The following is a 23,196-nucleotide window of genomic DNA, read 5'->3' as shown; positions in this document are numbered from 1 at the left end:
ATCGGTTTGGGAAGCGAGTATTATATTCAGCAACGTTTTCCATTCGAGTGCTGAATTATTTGGCACACGTCATACGACTTCAGCGAGATCTAGTCACAGAGTTTGCTGTGTCACCCCTAAAGTCTTTATCACCGGAGGACAAGCGATTATTCTCACGAAAATGTTGACTCTCAAATCAGTATCGAACATGTCCATGTGTCTTCTTTCCCATGCCACGGAAGGAGCGGCTAGGGCGGCTGGGACTGGCGTAGCTATTAGGCGACATGCTTGGCTCAGACTGTGTCGATTTGCGGACCCCTTCAAGGCGTCGTTCCCAAATACTCCCACTGATGGTTCTTCCCTGTTCGGGAAGACAGTACGTGACACTCTGATCCAGAGCGAGAAGGACGGGAAGACTCTGTCTGAGTCCACTTTTCTAGCCCTCAAAGATCCTTTTCTAGGAATCAGAGAGGGCAAAAGAAGATGTGGCTCTGAAAATCACAGTTTTCCCGGGACTCTCAGGACAACTCGTCCCGTAGAGGCAGAGGGGGGGCAAGACAGATGCTGCCCCAGAGGCAGAGGGGGGCTGAGGAACTTTGGGTCTAGGGAGACCTTCTCAGACAGACCCACGCAGCAGCCCTGAGGGGTTGCCCGACTGTCCTACTCTGGAGACAGTAGGGGGGAATATTATCATTGCACCTAATGGCTTGGGATTCCATTACTGCGGACCGTTGGGTGCTTCAAATAATATCCAGAGGCTGCTCCATCCCGTTCGTTACCCCTTCCCGTCCAACCAAAGCGCCTCCTGGATGTTCCACCAGCTCAAAGGGAGGTGGCAGCACAAGAGATTTCAAAGCTGCTTCGCAAATGAGCCATCGAACCGGTCCCCTGGATTAGGCATTTACTGCAGGTTCTTTTTAGTGCCAAAAAAGATGGGGGACCTCAGGCCCATACTGAAGCATCAACCCTGAACCTGGCTGTAGCCAAGCAGAAATTCCAGATGGTCACCATGCAGTCCATTCTACCTTATCTCAGAATGCGACTGGATGTGCTCGATAGACCTCCAGGACACTTACTACCATATCAAAATTTGCAGAAGCTCCAGGAGATTCCTTCGCTTCCGGCTGAGAGCCAATCATTTCCAGTTCAGAGCCCTACCCTTCGGTCTCACCACAGCCCCCAGGGTGTTTACCAAGGTTATGGCAGTTGTAGTGGCTCACCTGTGGCTTCAGGGAATTCAGGTGTTTCCTTACCTAGACGATTGGCTCCTCACTGCTGCCACCAAGTGTCTTCTTTGCATGGCCAGAGACTCCTTCCTGCATCTTTCAGTCAACCTAGGGAATTACCATCAATATCTCCAAGTCCCTCTTGAACCCGGTACAGATCTTGGAATTTATAGGGGCACAGCTGGACACCTTCCAATTGGAAGTCTTTCTAACTCGAGACAGGGTCCAGAGCCAGGGGGCCATGTATCAGCGATCCTTGGTCCCAGGCTGCCAATGGCGAGCGACGTTCTCCGAATCCTAGGCTCCATGGCCACAACAATCTCGATCCTTCCCTGTGCACGCCTTCACATGCAGGTGCTTCAGTGGACCCTTGGAGTACAGTGATCTTGGCTAGACCTTCCCATGGACTATCCCATTCAAATCAGCAAAGCCTGCAAGGCGTCTCTTCTCTGCTGGCTCCAATCGCCAGAAATCTTGGTAGGGCGACCCTTCATAACAGCGCAAGCCACAGTGACCATGGATGCCTCCCAGCTTGGGTGGGGGGCACTATTTGGGGAGGACGGTCCAAGACACGTGGTCCCAGACCGAGACTAGATTGCATATCAGTGTTCTGGAGAAGAGGGCAGTGCTTTTAGTGTTGCAAGCCTTTCACGCTGTTCTTCCCCTGGGATAACTGCTGTTCAGTCAGACAACATGTCTATTGTCTGGTACATTAACAAACAGGGGGGAACCAGATCTTACCCTCTCTGTCGCGAGACTATGAGAGTGTGGGAGTGGGTGATCTCCATCAGTCAGTTTCTGATTGCAATGCACATCCCGGAATGCTCCAACATTTTAGCGGACAGATTGAGTTGGGCTATTCTAATGCCATACGAGTGTTCTCTGAAACAATCAATAGCGGAGGAGATCTTCCTTGCGTGGAGTCAGTCTTGCTGCAATCTCTTTGCATCTCCTTCCAACGTGAAGTGCAGCAAGTTCTTTGCTCTGATCCCCTCACCAGGGGACTCCCCCAGAAACCCTCTAGTCCATGCTTGGCCTCCTGGGTTACTTTATGCTTTCCCCCTGTTACCTCTCATTCCAAAGTTTCTTCAGAAAGCTTGCCAACTGGGGTGGAAAGTGATCCTCATTGCCCCGTTCTGGCCTCGTCAGGTGTGGTTCCCCTTCCTCTGGTCTCATGTTCTGTCTCCTCCTTGGATTCTGGTTCCTTTCCCGGATCTCATCTCTCACCCCTCGGGCACCTGTTCGCCCGACCTGGACAGCCTCAAGCTGACTGCTTGGTTGCTCCAGTTCCTCTGATTGCCAGGATCCTGGTCTGTCATCTTCAGTAAAGACTATTCTGGTGGCATCCCACAAGGCTTCCACTAGGAAGATTTACCGCAGCAAATGGAAACATTTCTCTATTTGGGCTTCTCAGAGGAATCTAGATCCCTTTACAGCCCCGGTTCCTGCAGTGTTGGAGTTTTTGGCCAATATTTTCCAAGGGGCTAGTTTCTCCACGGTAAAAGTGCAACTGGCGGCCATCTCTAATTTTCATGTCGGCGAAAACATGAATGCTCTGGCCTCTTTGAGACTGTGTAAAGCTTTTCTGAAAGGCACCTTTCCTTTACGCCGTCCAGTCAAGGACTCAGTCCCTCCTTGGGACTGTACCCTAGTTCTGAAGGCATTAGTTGCTCCTCCCTTTGGACCTGCAGCATCAGTAGATCTGAAGTTCTTATCCTGGAAGACAGCTTTCCTAGTGGCCATTACTTCGGCTAGGAGAGTTTCTGAGATTCAAGCTTTGTCTGCCGTGCCCCCTTACTTGATCTTTCATAAAGACAGGGTCTCGCTCTGCACGAACCCTTCCTTCTTACCAAAAATTGCTTCTGAATCAAACATTAATCAGAAATTAACCTGCCTGTTTTCTTTCCAAATTTTCAGAACAAGGGTGAATGTAAACTGCATTTGCTAGATGTTCATAGACAGCTTTGTTTCTATTTACACAGAACTAAACCCTTTCGTAAGTTTGACCAGTTATTTGTGTCCTTTTCTAGTGTCCTTTTCTAGACTTTTTCTTGAAAAAGCCATATCCAAGGTCTCCTTAGCTAGATGGATTACACAATGTATACTGCAAATCTATAAGGACAAAGGTCTGTCCCTGCCTGGTCCTGTTAAAGCTCATTCTACCAGATCTGTGGCGACTTCTGCTGCTTTTTGGTCTAGGGTTTCACTGGATTATATCTGTGCGGCAGCAACCTGGGAAAGGTCACATACATTCATTTCTCATTGTAAGTTGGATTTGATCTCTAGAGGGAGAGCATCCTTTGGCTCTGTGGTGCTCAGGAATATCCTTCCATGAGGGTCTCCCAGGAGTTTGGTAGCTGGGGACTCTGTCCCACAGGTTGCAGATAAATGAAGTTAACTACCTCAGATAAAAAAGTTGTGTACTCACCATAACGTTCCATCTGAGTAATTATACTTTATTTTCTGCAACTGTCCCGCCCTCCTCCTCCCGAACCTGTTCTAGGTTAATGATGTTATTGAGTTGCTGATAGTTTTGATAGTAGCAAACTCGATCTGAGGGAAGGTAGGAGATGTGAGGGATTATGGGTAAGGGGAGGAGCTTGGAGCAGATGCTTGAAAAAGTTACCGGCTCGGATCTGATATGGATCCGAATACCCACAGGTTGCAGAAAATGAAGTATAACTACTCAGATGGAACGTTATGGTGAGTACATAACTTCTTTTTAATCCCACATTCTAGGTAGAGCTGTAAAAATTGCATAGTTAATGTCATAATGTAGTGCTTTTAAATTAACTTCATAGCTAATCTAGACAAAAACATTTAGTGCATACTGTTTGGTTTTGGTGCTTGAGACATATTTTTATATGTTTATAATTTTACCTCTAATTGGTACCTTCACCATTTGCCAAAAATTAAATTAATTTGTCCTGTCCTCTCTTAACATCCACTAAACTGAACTTAACAGCCACTCAAGAGTAGAATATTTGCTGCACTATTATTTTACTGCTCAAACATAATTTAATCTTCATGTATTATTTTTTTAAATAATAGTTTAATCCAGGAGCCAAAACACTATTATTTTGTATTGTCCTTCCCATACACCCCTTGCACCCCTGGTTTGAAATGGTGGCTCAGCCAGCTTGTCTTCCCTATGTTGTCAGCCTCATAGCATTTGGTGTACTCAAGCAATATAAAAATCACAGATAATGATCATTTACAGTGTCACTCTCTGTTTATGAAAAGATACAAGAAAGTAGCTAAATTAAATAGCACACACTCACAATCCTGTGAGCATCACTCACCTACACCATACTGACCACATACCTGTACTAAATTCTAATACACTGAAACGGTTAAATCCTTGCCCAAGCCTCAGCAGTCTAGTAGGAGCGATGGCCAGCATAAACAAAGCACTGTAACACAGTTTAGCTGTAGAGATAGCTGGACGTGATCAGGACATAGCATATCCTAAATTTATTGCATTTAAGCTTTCTTCCCTGTTAGACTTGCCAGCTAACAAGATGCTACAAATGTAGCTATCGGCTTGCTGCAGTTTAAAAGTGAAGAAGTCATTTTTTTTCTCTTTACTTTAGAGCTGAAAGGATGAAGATGGGGAAGGGGTGCTGGTGTGGAACACCAGACAAGGGGAGCAGACCTTTTCTTTTTTTCACCTGAAGAGTTGAGAGAATGGAGCAAGAGTTCATGGACTGGCACCAAATGTTAGATCAGCCAGCTATGTCTATGAAAAATAAGTATATACTAGCACCATGTACTTAACTTATTATTAACATTGACATCAACCTCCTTTTTCCCATTTTGTACATGGGGATGGGGTGTCACATTAGCAGTGGCCATCACCTAGAACCAGTGTTAACACAAAGTTGTACAAATTGTCTATCCATTATCTGAATTTTTTTTGTCTATTTATTTTCTGGTTGTGCTTACTAGTGATATTAGTTGTCGGAGTTGTATAGTTATTCTTGTTTACTAACGATGGCTGTTATAAGAAAAAAAGAAATGTGTTATAGAATTTACATCGACTAGTTGGCCCATTTCTACTTTATTTTCTGAATCTTATTGCTTTTTGATATGGTACGTACACCAGACATTTCAGAGCTACATTCTGCCTAATTCAGCAGGATCTGCACTTACTTTTGTAATTTATATTAAGAAAGTTACTTATCAAGCCATTAGACTTTTGTCTGTACTTTCACCAAACAGTAGAAGCTAGAAGCTCATCTAAAGGTAGGACAAGTGTTGACATGGCTGTACTGCAGGGAATCCTATGTCTTTTTTTTATATCTGGCAATATCTTTGCAAAAAAATAGCTGAAGTTAAGATTATTGAGTCAGAATTCTATTATTGTGTGATAATAAAATTAGTAAAGACTAGCAGATTTTTTAGCTGAATCTAGAAATGAAGCAGCTATTTAAAAAGTTATAATTAGTAGGACATATAAAATATTACATGCTAACTTTAAGATCAGTCAGGAGGTTAGAAAAGATTGAGAAGAGAGACTGGAAAAGCAATTTACAAGAAAACAATAGGAAGACATATATATGCTTCCCAAGTATGCAGCCAAGTCCTGAAGGTTTAGGGTCTTTGCTTGGAAGTGATTGCATAGGTATTTTTATATTCCAGGCAGACGTCACAGCAGTTTTCATCATGTAGATAGCAAATATTGGAGGCATGATGAAGAAAGATGTTACTGGGGACACATGTTTTGGGAATGTACTGAGTTGGCAGAGTTTAAAAATCCCATGCATAGTACTCTTGTCAGAAATATTGGGTGATCAAGTGGCTGTAAGTAGGGAAATTATTATTTTGAGTTGGGATACAGGATCTGAATTGCCTAATATAGGAAGGCCTTATTAAGTTTAGTTCTGTTAGCTGCAAAAAAGCAATTACTAGATAATGGGAATCAAAGTCTACACAGATTGTATTTGAGGTACTGAATATTATAAAAGAGAGAAAACTGAAAGACTGATCTTTAAAAAGTGAAGAAGCAATGGAAATTGTGGTAACAATACAAGCATCATAATGTTCAGCAGGAGTGAGGTTTAATGGAAGGCAGGAATTCAGCAAATTTTTTGTAATATTGAGTTGAGAATAGCCCATTAAAGTATGTGATGTATATTGCATTTAAATGGATTTTTTTTCTTTTCTGTTAATGTATGTTTACTAGTGTCTTAAGTGATAATTTAATAAATGTGTCTTAAAAAACAAAGTAAAGTATACTATAGCTTTGAAAGGGAGAAAAGTTCAAGCTCTGCTGGATTCTAGAAACATGGTTATCCTTGTCACAGTTACCTGTGTGCATAATCATAAGATTGGTAACAAAAAAGGTGGAAGTGATATCTGTTAATGGTTATAAAAAGAAGTATCCAGTTTCTGTTTTGGAAATTCAAGCAGTTCTGGGAGAAATTTTGCATCTCATGATATTGTAATAGGACAATATTTTCTCTAGTTTAAAGCACTACAAAAGATGTGGAAATAGGGCGCATACATAAGCACTGTATGGAAGGCCCTTAAACCTAATAAGAAGGTAGAGCAAGAGCTTGAAGTGCCCTTCTATTGTAAGAATGGGGAAGAACAGTGACACCAATACTTTGATAGAACTCTCCTAGGAACAAAATGGGTCAGAACTTGGTTATCATTAGACAATGAAACAGATCCTCTTTGTTACCAGAAACATGTTGCACTGATGAATCTAACGGAACTTGATACTGTAAGAGATGTCAGTCGAAGAACTGAAGGCAAACTGATAGTAAACTCTGAAGTGAAAAGAAGTACAAAATAAATGTTCATACATAAACTTAAAAAATAAAGGAACAGAGAGGATAGAAATATAAAAAAGAAGAATACTTAAATGAGGACCATTAAAACAAAGAAATGTTAGTGAATACTGAAAGTGTGATAAGTAAAAAAGGCAGAGTTCTGATTTCACTTCTGTAAATTGGGAGCAGAAAGCTAAAAATGGAACTCTCGAGAGGCTTGTACAGACAGTGAGTGAAAATGTTAAAGCAGAAGATCTTTGTACATAACTACCTTTCTGTAAATCTTTCTGCTTTTGTGAGTGCATGCAGTCCGAGTGGCCCTTTTTGTATCAGTTCACTACTCCAGTCAACGGAAAAAAAAAAAACAGTAAATAAATAAGGTGCATTCTCTTTTTTCTTTTTGCTGTTAAATATGTAGGTTGTGGTTGAAATGCTGCTATTATTATTATAATTATTATTATTATTATCATTATCATTATTTGGAGAGAGTGGGTTGTGGGATAGTGAAGGTGCAGCATTTATTTCTTTACCTTCTTCAGCTGCAATATGAAGAAATATGAGGAGGCGTGATGAATGAAGCTTACACATCACTCTTTGAGTAGACCATCTGTTTAGGAGAAAAAACAGTACAAGTATCATCCTGTCAATGCCACATCTCCTAAGAAACCTTTTAGTTTGTGCTGCAAACTTTTAGGAGTAGTACGCACAGGCAGACCTGTAGCTACAAGCTCTTACATTACACCAGGCCTATATACCACACTTTGTTGACCTGTCTAACAAAGGGGAAACTTACAGATGTTATGTGATCCTATCTCGCCTACATTCTGTACTGATGGGCTCGGAGCCGATCCTCGGCTCTGACTCGGCACGCTATGCTATAGAGCGAAGCCTCTTATTGGCTGAGCTATTCTCTATCCCAGGATGCACCACCACTAATCCCCCAGATCTCGTTTGCCGCTTACAAGCTAGGACGTGGTCTCAAACTTGGCTGAGCTAAGTGCTGTTTTTTTCTAAAGTTTTCCTGTCAGGAAATTCTCTTTTCTTACCCAAAAAGCTGTTTTAACAGCTATTGTTGTGTACGCGTGTTTTTTTATATAATTTTGTGGTAAATTTGTGTGTTTGTTTAGGGAAAGGTTTCCCGTTTAAGTTAGAGGGGCCTTCCCCTATTCCTTAGCAAGTTTCTATTTTTTTAAGAAGGTCAAGTACCTGTTTAAGTTAGAGGGTTCTTGGCCCTCCTGTTTGGTGTTTGTGATATTGTATTGTACTGGTTAATTTTTGACCTATCGTAAAAAAAAAAAAAAAAAAAATTTTATTGTTGTTTAAAATCTTTGTTTTTCTGAAGATAGTGATTTTTTCCACTGTTATAGTCACTGTTTTAGGGGCATTATGTCCAAAGAACATAGACCCTCAGGGTTCAAGAAGTGCACGAGGTGCAATTACAAAATGTCTATAACCGATGATCACTCCTCGTGCGTATATTGTTTAGGCGCCAAGCACCTACAGGAGTCCTGCAGCGTGTGTCACGCCTTTTCCTGTAGGGTCCTCCAAGAGAGGAAGAATAAATTAATCTTGAAAGGGCTGATTAAACCCTCCTTCGAGGAGGCCTTATCTTCCTCGTCCTCTCCAACTAAGAAAAAGAAAGCATTGGCTCCGACCAGCCCGTCGGAACCGACTACTAAGAAATCCAGGCAGGCTTCTCCATCGGCTCGACAGACTTCAGAGCCAAGGGCGGAACGGTCTGCCTCGATGCCCCCAGTCTCGACTCCTCTGGTTTTGGAGCCGATGACTGGGGCTTCGAGAGGTGGGTCACCTTCATCGGCTCCACTGATTTTGGAGCCGATGAGGGTTGCCGGCTCAGACTCTTCCCCTTCAGCGCCGAAGCCCTCCTCGGCACTGAGGGAAATTGTTTTGGGATCTCCTTCGACACCGATACTGGTTGAGTCCATTCGGAGCCGGTCCCCCAGTCCTTTGGAGCCGATGGAGAAGTCGGTTCGGACCCAATCGGTTTCCTCTAGATCTTCCAAGATGTCTGATTCGGACATCGACAGGGTGCTCCTAAGACTGTTTCAGTCTCCTGTATTCCAGAAATTAGTTTCGGCTCCAGCCCATTCGGCTTCGGAGCCGATGGCCCACCCTGTAGTTCTGGCTCCTCCTCCAACAGCCTCGGCACCGTTGGAGCCGGTGCTGGTGGAGCCGATGGAGGTTTTCGGGTCGGCCCCGACCCTTACTCCAACCCCGGCTCTCGAGTCAGAGTTCAGTACACGGACCTCCTCTGTCGGCCCCGGGGGGGACGCTTCAGGACTGATGTTTTCGGTTCTGAGCCTTCCTCTCGGTGCGTCGGCTGCGGGGGTACCGTCCACTGTTGTGGCCACGGAGGTTGGACCTTCCCAGGATTCTGGTGGTCCGGCCTTCAGGGCCATGAGGAGTGCGTTAGCCAAATCTTCTTTGGCTACCTCCACGGTCTCACCAGCACCTTCCCTACATACGGAGACTGGGTCTTTGGCAGTCTCCCTGTCCTTAGACAGCGGAGCCCCGGGGCCTGAGGTCACCCCCACTGGGGGTCCCCCCCCTCCTGGAGGTCCCTCTGAAGCTTCTTCAGAGGAACCCCCAAGGAAAAGATCGTGCAAGAGGAAGCACATTGACTCCCCCGATGAGTCTCTCACGTCAGACACTGATCTTGATGATGCAGAGGGGTCCCCTAAGTCGTCCTCAGATGATGTCTCCTTTGCAGACATCTTGGAAGCCCTCAAACAACGAGAGGCGGCTGGCATTCCAAACCTCCTTCTGCTGACGAGTCGGTGTTCCTTAATGCCTTCGGGGCTCAGCCTTCCGCCTTCTGCGTGTCTCCGCCCTTCGACGAGCTCCTAGATTTGATCTGTCGAAGGGCATGGGAACATCCAGATTCTGTGGAACCGGTGCCTGCTCGCCCAAATAAGTTCCTATCAGCACCCCCAGAGAAGGAGTTTTTGACAAAAGGTGTGGCTGTAGATGCCTTGGTGGTGGCATCTGCTACCCAGCAAGATGTAGCAGAGGCTTCGACATCCGTCCATCCTCCTAATAAGGAGTCTAGGAGCATGGATCGGTACGGGAAGCGCACCCTCAGTTCAGCGGCCTTTACCTTAAGGTCCCTGAACTATTTAACGCACTTCACCAGGTTTCAGAGGGATCTGATCAAGGAGCTTTCAGATACCCTCTTGGGTAACCTACCTGAGCAGCTGGCCCAGACGGTTGGCTCTCAGTTGGCTATGCTGTCATCGATATCAAACTTGTCCATGAGGCTCATTTCATATGCGGCCGAGGGGGCGAGTAGAGCGGTAATGGTATTGCTCTACGGAGGCAAGCCTGGCTCCGCCTGTGTCATTTTGCGGAAGCCTTCAAGTCTTCCTTTGCCGACGCTCCCTTTGATGGGTCCTCTTTGTTTGGACCCAAGGTAAAGGACACATTGACCCGCTGAGCAAGAAGGTAAGACTTTGACTGTCAGAGGGCACGATTTTCCACTCCCTTTCGGCCTTATCCCAAGGCTAAAAGAGGAGGGAAAATGTGGTTCCGTAGATCCCAGAAGCCTTATCCCTCGCAGCAGGACGATCCCCCTTCTAGAGGCAGAGGAGGGGGAAATTTTTCTGGAAGATGCCGTCCCAGAGGCGGCAGAGGCCCCCGCAACACTGGAGACCGCGAGTCCTTTCGTGGCTCTTCAGCCTTCCACAATCCCTGAAGGATTGCCCGACTGTGCAGCTCCGGAGCCAGTCGGGGGTCATTTTTCGAGGCACCTAAAAGCCTGGGAAGGTATCACTCAGGACCGATGGGTGCTTCGAATTATCGCCGGAGGTTACGCCATCCCCTTTTCTCACTCCCCACCTCCGTCCAAGAAAATCCCGGACCCGCCACCCAGTCAACGGGAAATTGCAGCCTTAGAAGTCTCAAAGCTGCTTCAAAAAGGAGTCATCCAACCGGTCCCCGCAGACCAGATCGGATTAGGGACTTACTCAAGATTCTTTTTGGTGCCAAAAAAGTCCGGGGACTTGAGGCCCATTTTGGATCTCAGCATTCTAAATCGTTCAGTCAAAAGTCCAAGTTCAATGGTCACCTTACAATCCATTCTCCCACTGCTGGAGAAAGGTGTTTGGATGTGCTCCATAGATCTCAAGGACGCCTATTACCACATCCTGGTAGATCAGGCGTCCAGGAGACATTTGCGCTTCAGCCTAGGAGACAGTCATTTTCAGTTCCGCTGCCCTTTGGTCTCACCACAGCCCCCAGGGTGTTCACCAAATGTTTGGCGGTCGTGACTGCTCACCTGAGGAGTCTAGGATTCCAGGTGTTTTCGTATCTGGACGACTGGCTCCTAACTGCCACCTCGAGGCGTCTACTATTGCAGAGCCTACAAGCCACAATATCACTAGGCACTTCCCTTGGAATCACCTTCAATTGGCCAAAGTCTGTGTTGCTGCCATCTCAACGCATAAGATTCATCGTAGTAGAGATGGACTCAAATCGAATGCGGGTCTATCTTCCTACAGAAAGGATACAAACCATACAGGCTCAAGTCCGAGCCTTGCTTCTCAGATCCAAAGCTCCAGCCAGGATGGTCCTGCAGCTATTGGGATCTATGTCGGCCACTGTTCTTCTAGTCCCCATAGCAAGGTTGCATATGAGAATTCTCCAGTGGCTTCTTTCGACACAGTGGTCCTTTCAGGATCTCCCTCTCAGTCACCTCATACGGATCACGGAAACCTGCAAACAGGACCTTCGCTGGTGGCTGGTGCCCTCCAATCTGGATCAGGGTCGACCCTTTGTTCCACCTCCTCCTTTGGCCACTTTGACTACGGACGCCTCCCAGATGGGGTGGGGGGGCATTGCCTGGGCAGGTCAGTCCAAGGCAAATGGCATTCAGAAGAGAGTCTTCTTCATATCAACATTTTGGAAATGAGGGCGGTGCTTCTATCTCTACAAGCCCTCCACGATTACCTCCCTCAGGGCGTAATTGCCGTTCACTCCGACAACATGTCAGTGGTCTGGTATCTGAACAAGCAGGGAGGAACCAGATCCTACCCTCTTTGCAGAGAGGCCATGAGAGTCTGGGAATAGGCAGTGGCGACCAGACGTTTTCTGATAGCAACTCATATCCCTGGCAAATCCAACGTGATAGCCGACAGACTGAGCAGAACTATCCTCTCTCCTCACGAGTGGTCTCTGAACAATGTAGTGACAGCTCAGATCTTCAGCAAATGGGGAATTCCTTGTTGCGACCTCTTCGCAACCCCGCTGAACGCGAAGTGCAGAAAGTTCTTCTCCCTCACTCCAGCTCCGGGGGAGAGTCCTATGGACGCACTAGCCCATCCTTGGCCCACTGGCTTGCTATACGCCTTCCCCCCAGTTCCCCTCCTTCCCAGAGTGATCCAAAAGGCATCTCACTTGGGGAGCAAAATGATCTTAGTTGCTCCTTACTGGCCTCGTCAGGTATGGTTCCCCTATCTTCGGAAATATGCACTGGACGGTCCATGGTTCCTGGATCAGATCCCAGACCTATTAATTCATCAGTCGGGACTACTCCACCAGTCCCTTCACACTGAAGTTAACAGCTTGGCTCCTACTCTTCCGACTATAGTCAGAAATCATACCTTAGACCCGGAAGTTATACATATCTTATCTTCGGCCCACAAGTCTGCCACTAAGAAATTGTATACTAGCAAATGGAAGAGATTTGCTATTTGGGCTCAACTCCGGGGTCTGGATCCCATTACTATTCCTGTATCGGAAGTCCTAAAATTTCTAACTTCCCTATTCAATCAAGGTTCTTCAGTCTCTACCATCAAGGTCCAATTGGCAGTTATTTCCAATTTTCATGAATCTATAAACCCACCTTTAATGAGCAACAGATTGTGTAAAACCTTCATGAAAGGTGCTGCACTTTTACGACCTCCGATTTCTCATCCTGCTCCTCCGTGGGATCTCGATGTGGTGTTACGTGCCTTAACCTCCTCCCCCTTTGAACCGGCAGCAACATGTGATTTGAAATTTCTATCTTGGAAAACTGCTTTTCTGGTCGCGATTACTTCTGCCAGAAGGGTTTCAGAGCTTCAAGCACTATCTGTAAAACCACCGTACCTGGCTTTTCACAAAGATAGAGTATCCCTCAGGCCTAATCCATCCTTTGTCCCTAAAGTTTGTTCCAGTTTTTGCCTGCAACAGTCATTAGAACTTCCAGTTTTCTTTCCAAAGTACTCAAACAAAGCGGAATACATATTCCACACATTGAATGTCAACAGACAATTGTTTTTTATTTAGACAGGACCAAACAAACAAGGAAAACAGATCAATTGTTTGTGTCCTTTTCGGATAATAAATTGGGCAAAGCCGTCACAAAGGTCACTATTGCCAAATGGATCAGGGACTGTATTCGTCAAGCTTATTTCTCTTCTAATAAAGAGCTTACGACCTCTGTCAAAGCTCACTCTACAAGAGCTATGGCTACTTCAATAGCATTCCATTCTAAGCTTGCCATTAGTGACATTTGTGCTGTGGCTACGTGGTCTTCCCCGCACACTTTCATTTCCCACTACAAATTGGATGTGGCATCCCGGGGGTGAGCTTCATTTGGTTCCACAGTGCTCAGGAGTGTTTTCCAGTGAGCCACCCAGGATTTAGGTGCTAGGGACGCTGTCCCATCAGTACAGAATGTAGGCGAGATAGGATCACATAACATCTTTTAGTTATGTACTCACCATAACTTTAGATGTTTGGGATCCATCTCGCCTACATTCCCAATAACCCACCCTCCTTCCCCCTGCCTTGGAGATCAGAAGAGATCGGACGGTCCGAATTCTATTGTTTCATCTTGAAACATCTGGCAATGTTATATAAACAAGTTATGTGTGTGTGCATGAATGCGGACAAACAAAATCTGGGGGATTAGTGGTGGTGCATCCTGGGATAGAGAATAGCTCAGCCAATAAGAGGCTTCACTCTATAGCATAGCGTGCCGAGTCGGAGCCGAGGATCGGCTCCGAGCCCATCAGTACAGAATGTAGGCGAGATGGATCCCAAACATCTAAAGTTATGGTGAGTACATAACTAAAAGTTACTGGCATTTAGTTGTAACAATGATACATTACAACAATTGTATGTAAAGGTCTGGACTTAAATGAAGTGATGACTAGGCCTACTGTTTCAACACCCCCCCCCCCCGCACACCCTCCAGTCCTCTCCACTGACCCCCTCCCCCATTTTAGGCTCCCCATACCATGCACATTACTTTTTTCTTCCTTTTCTCACATTTTGCCTTACTCTCAGATTTTTCAGGAAGCCATACCTTTCTAGATGCATTGAAGTGCATTTTATTTTTTTTCTTTTTACGCAACCTTTTCATCCAATAATGGCTTGAACAGAAATTATGATTAAGGAAAGAAATCCACTGTTGCTGTTCAGCTTTAGATTTCCTTGTATCCTTTCAGCTCACCTTTGCTGACCAAGACAGTTCAGTAATAACCATTTAGAAAATAACTCAATTAAGCTGGTGCCCCCAAAGCTGTAGTGGTTATATATGCCCCCCAGGATGCACGTTAGAGCATGTTCTCAGCATTTTACTTAAATGGTGGCCTAACAAAAATCATGAAAAAGAAAAGAATTTCAGTCTTATTTTCTTCTTTCAAGGAAGACATAAGTTGTGCTCAAGGCTTAATGTTCAAAGCTAACAAAATAGTACCTCACAATAAACTAACAGGCCAGTTGTGGGAATACGTAGGTCTTATCTGGGAATACTGCCTTCCTCCCTAACCCCCCACAAAAGACAGTCACTGCCTATCCATCCCTCTGATGTTAGACAGGGATGAAAGCAGAGATTTAAATTGCCTTAGCCATATATTTCAAGTGACTGCTGATATATGTATACACAGCATGCTTCCTCACCCCTAACCCTCAAAGTCAGCCCCATGTATATGTGCCTGATATGTGATTCTGAGAATAATTTCCGTTATCTATTCTAATTTGTTGCTCCTAGACAGTACACCACCCCTACGCAAGCTATAGTAACCTTCTTTTTACACCTCTGAGATCTGTGAGAAAAGTAAATAAACAATACCCTCACTGTCCTCTGCTCAAACATAAGCTATAATGACTTCATGTGCACACCTCTAAGGTTTGAGTGTGATGAAAATGAAAGTTGTAATAACTACACAATCACCAGCCCCCCCCATAACCTACAGCAGCTTTCTGTACACACACACATTTGAGCAGGCTGGTTTTAGGACTGGTGTGGTTGAAACCAGAGGCTGTTGTCAGCTTTATCCTAAAAGGGTCATATTTCAGCACTCTTCAGGTTAAACAGCGCAATCAGAAAATTGATATATTTTTTGTCCTCATTTTTCTTCAACCAGCATAACTTTTGTAGGAGTCCCCAGGGAGTTGAGGATGATTAAGGGAGACCCCAGTACCCATTTATACAGTCTGGTGAGTGAGGACCACCAGACACTAAGAAGATCTAAGTGCCTGAATGTTCTGTGATATATTTTATGCCTTACTTTTGAAATATAATTACTTGTTGGGTACATTTTTTACTGACACACAGAAAAATAATGTCTGTGTCCTGGCATTATTAGGTGTGTGCACAACTAAAAAATCAGTGATATTTTTTACACACTTACACACACACACACACACACACACACACACACACACACACACACACACACACACACAAGCCATAGCAGTACTTATTTTAGCAAATAGCAATACATTGTGCAACACTGGTACTGCCACACCAGATCAGTAACTGCTGTCTAGCAGTTGTCAAAAAGCAGCAGGTCTAAGTCAGTTATTTACCTCATTGGGCAGTAATGCATACCTGTCACTGTCCCTGATTTCACATACCTTCCCTGATTTTGTTCATACATTTGCTTTCTCCTTCGTAAAAGGTTTGATTTCCTGGTAAATCATGTAAGATTACAGTCAATCAATCCAGACGTCTGAGTTTTACACTTACTATCCAAAAAATATGTGTTGATGCAAAAGGTGTTATTCGATAAACTTTTTAAGCAAATTAGAGTAGTATTTAAAATGTAGTCCTGATTCTGAGACATTATTTTATTATTGTTAAGATTGCACTGAATTCTTAAACAAAGGAATTGAGAGTTATAGTATCTGGTGTTCTGCTTTTATTCATAAAACTCCCTGAAAGAGAAAACCATCTCTGATGATCGGAAGTATCAGTTCTTCTTAAAACCAAAATTTGCACTGAGATAACTCAGACTGGGCTGCTGATCTCTCTAGTGCTTACCTTGCTCATGTTCATTATTGACTTCTTCCTAACAGGGTCGTATAACAGCCCTGTTCATGTTAAAGAGCATAATTAGGAAATGAATACATTTCTTCTTCCTCATTTTCCCCAGCCAGCAGAATCTTTACTGGGGCCCCCACACAGTCAAGGATGATTAGGGGGGGGGGGCTGCAGCCACGGGTATAGCAGGGACTAAAGTTGGATATGAAGTTAGTTTTAGTGGAGAACATGTTCAACAACATGATTTAACTAAGCCAGGGGTACTATGTCAGTGATGCCTGTTACTTGACAAAGCACTGTTACTACAACCAAAAATGTCTTTGAATTTTAAAGGAGCTATAAATAAGAGTTATTATCTATGTCATGTGGTTTAAGCATTCAAGAATGCTGTAGTAGCTTTTGTTGGCTTGACAGACATGTTACAAAATATCAGGATAAGACAGTTTGCTGTTGTTGGGGCCCCCCTGGGAACAGGGGGCCCCAGCGACCACAGGGTTCGTTGGTGCCTAAAGCCGGCTATGCTAAGTTGGAGTGCTTCATCAGCCTTACGAAAAGAGAAGAAGGCAGAGAGGCATAACAAAGAGTGAACTTTAAAGTTATTTTATTTTGAAAACAATTTTAGCCGCCTTTATGTAATTAATTAGTATTTATTCACTTCATGTTTTATACTGATATAAAATTACCGTTAACTAATTGCATGTGTCTGTTTGTTTTTCAGTTTATTGGCAGCCCTGCTATACAGAAGTATGGTCTAAAGCTACTTTACTCTTTAGTGGAATGCTCCGGCTGTTTACAACTGTTAAATCGTTATGGAGCTGTAGACACAGTGCTTCATACTTTGCAGATGTATCCAGATGACAAAGGTAGGCAGAAAGTTAGTGGCTGCTATTTTGCATTTCTAGATGTAGACATCTGTATTGTGGTGCAGTTTTCTAAGTTCTGTGCACAGAGTTTGCTACTAATCAGTAGTCATGTTGGTATAGGGGTGTGACCCAGATTTGCAAATGAATACTCACTGCTCCCATATTGCTGCCCCCAACAAAAGCCATACACCCCACATTAACATGTTTGCCTGATACATTGATCTCCGCCCGCCATTTAAAAAACTGTTGTCCAAGCCATGTCACCTTCACATGTCTGCTGTCTGAACTGATCACTGGAAATATATATATATATCAGGATGCCAATCTTTCAGTTGATGAAACTGTAAAAGAAAAACAAAAAGTGGACATTTCAGTCCAAATCTGTATATATTTCTGTGGACAAATGTTCTTCACATTACAATAGGGTAGCGCTCACCCCAGTGCAGCTGTACTTTCTAGTCATGACTGCCTTTTAATACACTGTGGCACAGCCCACAGATATCTAAGAAACAAGTGCTGACATGACTGGCTTTTAGTTGCAGTGCTGTACTGTGAAATGCCACAGTGCTGCACCATAATGAGCCTGTGTACCAATCTTTAAATGTTAATAGACTCACATATACATACAAAAAAAGAAAGAGTAGTGAACTATATTAAAAAATGTAGAGTGCAAATAGCTATGCGACAGGAAGCACATTTGGAAAGAACTGAAATTGTGAATATGATGAAGAAAGGTTTTCAGGACAGTTATTCAGCAGAATCCCTGGGACAGATGAAAAGAGAAGTCTTTTGGCTTTTCCCAGTTAGGGGTCGCCACAGCGGAACTCTGGTCCACTAATGATTGGCAGTGGATTTTTACGGTACCGAGATGCCAGCCCGACACCCAACCTTCGAAGAAGGCACACCCATTCACGCATGATGAAAAGAGAAGTACTTATATTAATTGCAAGAGGAGCTCCAGTAGTGATAGAGGAGGGAAAAAACATAATAATAGTAGATTTGTAGTACTAAGGGGCTCATGGCAAGGGAGGAGGATTACACTGGCATGTATTTATATTCTACGTAAAACTGCTATAATGGAGCTTAAGAAAATTCTGAGACAAATAATCAGTTTTCAGCAGGGAATATTTCTTATAGGTGGGAACTGGAATTTGATTTGCAGCAGTGAAGATGTGTCTGGGGGCCCAGAAGGAAAAATATAACAAAGGTGGGTAAATTTTTGAAGAAATTTATGAAAACATTTGGCATGGAAGATCTGATTTCAGTAGTAGGAGGTCAGAGGGAATTTATATATTATTCTCCAAGATACAAAAACTGGGCGGGGCTAGACAGAACTTACATTTCACAGGAACATGTGCATTTCATTGAAAGTTTTGACAGGCATCCAATAACTATATCAGATCATGTGCCAATAATAACCGAAATAAAAATGCATTGTAAAGAAGTGAAAATGAGACACTGGCGCTTTCCCAACTATCTGTTGAAAAGAGGAATTTAAGGTTTGGCTAGTGGAAATTATTCATGAGTTATTAGAGACGATATAAATTTCCTCTGAAAATATAGCTAGGGAGTGGGATAAAAATTAAAGTGGAGTTTAAAAATGGAGTGGAAATAAAAGAAAGGGAGATATGGTTAAGTAACAAGAATTATTTAGAGGGACTGACAAATGTTAAAGTATTGCAGAATAGGGGGAATCACACACAACAAGAAGAGGAGCAATTGCAGAATGCTAACCAGAAAATAAAGAATTACATTGATAATATGCATGAGTTTAGAAAGATTTTTGTTAAGCAACTGTTTTTGATAAGAACACCAGAACACTAAACTTTTGCGCAAAAACACAGTCAACAGGAAATAGAAAGGGTTGTCACCAAGCTTAGGGACCCTATAACAAGGAAGATAACAAGAGATCCTGTAACGGTACTAGAAATATTTTGGAAATTTTATGTAAGTCTTTATAAAGCAGAGAAATATGGAGATCAAGAAAAGGCACAAATGGAAAGGTTTTGTGGAAGAATTAAATATGCCAAGGTTAGAAGCAGATGATGCTCAATTACTAACAGGATAGGAGGAGATGAGATAAAAATGGTGATATATAACCAATCCACAGGAAAGTCCCCAGGCATAGATGATATTCCTGTGGAAGTTTGGAAGCTAGGAGGGGAAAAAAACTGATAAAGGTCTGGAAGGTTTTGTTTAACAGTATTTTAAGAGGAAGAGAAGCACCAACATCCAGGAAGAAAGCTGTGGTGGCTGTAATACCTAAAGAGGGTAAAGACCCATCAGATCCAGCTTCATACAGGCCCATTTTAATCGTAAACCATGATTATAATGTGTTTATGTCTGTATTGACTAAAAGAATGGCAAAGGTGATCCAGAAGTGATACATATGGATCAGTGCGGTTTTCTGGAGGGGAGGCAACATTTGACAACATTAACAGAACATTGATGATCCATGGGGAATCTGAATGTAAGAAAATACCACTTTTGTTGGTGGGGTCTTGATGCAGTGAAAGCGTTTGACAGAGTAAGCTGGGGGTTTATGAGCAGGGCAATGGAAGCATTTGTATTCTCTGATAAAATTATAAGGTTGAGTAGGAGGATATATGAGGGATCAGAGGTGAAATGTAAAGTGGGTAGGTTCCTGTCTGATAATTTCTGTTTGAGCAGAGGAACCAGGCAGGGATGTCCTCATTCTCTTTTGTTATTTGCACTACATTTAGAGCAACTAGCAAAGAAATTAAGAGACTCAGAAATTCAAGGATATGATTGGTGTGGTAGTCAAGAAAACCTGGCTCTATTTGCAGATGATATTATTTTATACCTGATAAAACAAGAAAAGGACATTTCAATTTGTTGAACATTTTGAGGGAGTTTCATATCTTTTGGGGATACAGCATTAATGAAGCTAAAACAAAGACAGTAGCTGTAAATTATGAACCCATACACTAAAAGGTTCAGCAATATACATATTTATGGGGGACACGATAAAATTGAGTACTTGGGAGTATTGATTAAAAAGTATTTTGGTATGGCAGCTAAGGATATGTAGGAAGAGACTAAACAAAAGATGATATAAAATCTGAGAAATTGGAAGCTCTGCTATATGGATATGGATAGCAACATACAAGCAGTTAAAATGTTTTAGTTCCTTTATACACAAGTGAGGCATATTTTTATCAACCAGCGGGGCAGTTGTGGATAGCAATATAAAGAGCTGAATGATTTTATCTGGGAGAGGAAGACAGCAAGAGTCAAGTGGGATAAGCTAATTCTTGCAATCGAACAATGAAGTTTGAGATTACCTGATTTGAATGGGGTATTTCAGAGCTATACAGTTAAGCCTCCTATACATAGCACAAACAGAAACCTATAATTCAAGGTAGAAAGGTATGATGATGAAACGGGGGGAAGCTCAAGAAACAAGGGATTTTAGATGCAGATCCTTAAGGAGAATAACAATAACCATACAGGATATTATATTCATAAAGTAACAATGTATTCTAAAAACTAAGCCAACACAGGAGTGGAGAAAGGAGATTCTGCCAATAGGGATGACTTCAATTATGCATACAGACAACAGGCAAAAGGGAACTGGAATTTATTAGATAAAACTAGCAAAAGAACCAAGGTATTGAGAACAAATAATTAGAGAGGGAAAAGAAATAGAATGGGAAGAGGCCAATAATTTATTTGGACTGCAGGCTAGAGATTGCCTTCCCTATCAAGGACTGATGTCAGAGTACAGGCAAAGAGAAAGAAATAGAGGGTTTCTAAGCGAAAGACCAGGACTGGTAGAGTTTTAGTAGATTCTAGAACATAAGCTGCTTTTTGAAAAGGGAATAATTAGTAAAGCATACAAAATATTGCATAACTAAGAATCAATCAAAGGAGGTAAGAAAGGATTGGGAACTCGAATGGATAAGCATTTCTCAAAGAGGTATTTTTATACCACAAGTAGACTCCAAAGAATTTTTCCTCGGGTGGATAGCAAATGTTGGCGGTGTAATGGGGAAGAAAGGGGTAATTGGGAACATATTTTCTGGGAGTTTAATGAGTTGGCAGACTTTAAAGAGTTCCTGTAGACTGCTCTATCAGATATACTGGATTAGCAAATTGATATAACTAAGGAAATTATTTTTTGAGCTGTGATACAGAATCAGAATTGTCTATACATAGTAAGGCCTTGCTGAGTTTAATTATGGTGGCTGCCAAAAAAGCAATTCTAGAAAATGGAAATCAAAGTCTAAACCAACTGTGCTAGAAGTAGTGAATACAGTAACAGATAAAACAACTTGAAATAGGATATTTAGAAAAGGGCAGGAGCAAATTACATAGAAATAAAAAATGAGAATTTTGGGAACAATACATGCAGAGGTAGAATGAGATGTGAAATGTTTGACTGACAGTAACTGACTAGATTATAACGGATATATAATGTTTGCAGCTAAAATTGTCAATATGGTTTGTGATGTATAATGTGTATAACTAAAATGATAGCAGTATTTTTTTTTCTTTTACATAAATGTATGGTTGCCTATATCATGTGTGATAATTTAATTAAGATGTTTCTTGTTTAAAAAAAAAAAAAAACAAGCCTCTGTACCACGTCACGGTAGCCAGTCATACAAACCCCACCCACAGCACACACACTCTTACCATAAAAGTACATCAGGTAAAGACAGATATCAGCACGTAAATCAGGTAGTCCCAGTACCAATAAGTATCAAAGAGCTCCACCATACACAAAACTTTTAACACTTGGGATTCTCACAAGTGGACACAAAGCTCTTCTGTTTACTTATGCTCATCTCTCCTCAGCCATCTTGTTGCTACTGCATAGTACTGAGTTTGTCCAAGAAACCTTGCTAATCAAAATTACCAGTGACAGGAAAATTGCACCCACTGCTCACTATAGAATGATATTGAATATGTGAATACACGAATACTTGCTGAGCAAATTGGTTGTTTTATTTTGCGTGGTAAACGTGAATTAATGTGCAGTAAAACAATTATTTCCAGTTAGTCAAGTGATTAATTTTACATATTCTCCCTAGGATTCCTTCCTACATATTCTATTACTTAGGGACACATTCTGTAAACAAGTGCACCAAAATTGAGGACATGGTACAAAATCAGAGGCATCTGAAAGTTATGCACATAGGCTCACTTGTCAGCAGTGTGTTCCTGCAGTTTTCAAAGTTGTTACACAAAAATCAGGGACAAAGCCACAAAATAATGAAGGACAAGGGCCCAAAACATGAGTACAGATTTTAAATATTATATACTTTGAAAAGCTGATGCAGTAACAGGTTTTACACCAGTATATGCTATTATTTACAATGAACCAGTTAGAGACAGTGCAAAATCAAGGACAGCTGAAGAGTATGAATACAGAACCCACACAAGTAACAGAAGACAAATCCACACAAATCAGCATGAGATTATTTTTGTTGGGACTAACAGCAACATACCTGCCACCTCTTTGAACATGAATCAGCAACAAAGGCAGAAATAAAGGGAGACAAGGATGCACAAACAGAAACAAGTTTGTATTGGTCCTTAAGAGTGTTGCCACTGTAACAGGTGTTGTATTAAAATACTAAAAAGCAATCACTGAAGGACATGAAATCTAAAAGTCAAATGCCACAGGTTCATAGGAAGTTACTAGGCTAAAAGCCTTGGGGCCTTTATAAGCCTAGCCATGTAAAAACTTGAATACCCTTATCGACCAAGTTTAGATGGTCATTATTAGCAGAGCGATATTGTGATCAGCACCAACTGCCCCTGTCCATGAGGGACATAGGTGCCAACCCCTGGATGAATTTACAATCACCCATCCAGTTGTCAAGGTTGCACTTGAATAGGGTCATTGAGGAGCTCTGCTTCACATGGAATGGGAGCTTATTCCAGAGGAGCGTCAATCCCTGAGAGATATAGCTGTCTCTCCATATGTTCTGTTGATGTCATAGGCCAGGTTGAGATCTTTGGAGTGAGTTATTGTTACCCTGTTTGATTTGTGGATATGCAGCAATTCCATTAGGGTGGGGTCCGATACTGCTGTGTAGGCCAGGTACAGG

At 42.7% G+C, this 23,196-nt stretch overlaps 1 protein-coding gene across 1 annotated transcript in view; it reads left to right on the top strand.

Annotated features, from left to right (window-relative positions):
• Nucleotides 1–23,196, top strand: part of LOC122815022 (leucine-rich repeat serine/threonine-protein kinase 2-like) — a 2,570,681-nt gene that overhangs the window by 360,770 nt on the left and 2,186,715 nt on the right. Inside the window, 1 exon segment of the mRNA XM_044087274.1 lies at nucleotides 16,972–17,116. Coding sequence (XP_043943209.1) covers nucleotides 16,972–17,116 — 145 coding nt within the window.

The sequence above is a fragment of the Protopterus annectens genome, chromosome 11.part0 (genome assembly GCF_019279795.1).
Source record: "Protopterus annectens isolate FY-2018-M chromosome 11.part0, PAN1.0, whole genome shotgun sequence".
In the NCBI taxonomy this organism is placed as follows: domain Eukaryota; kingdom Metazoa; phylum Chordata; order Ceratodontiformes; family Protopteridae; genus Protopterus; species Protopterus annectens.
The sequence above is the reverse complement of the archived record's forward strand: the minus strand, read 5'-3'. Positions and strand labels throughout refer to the sequence as shown.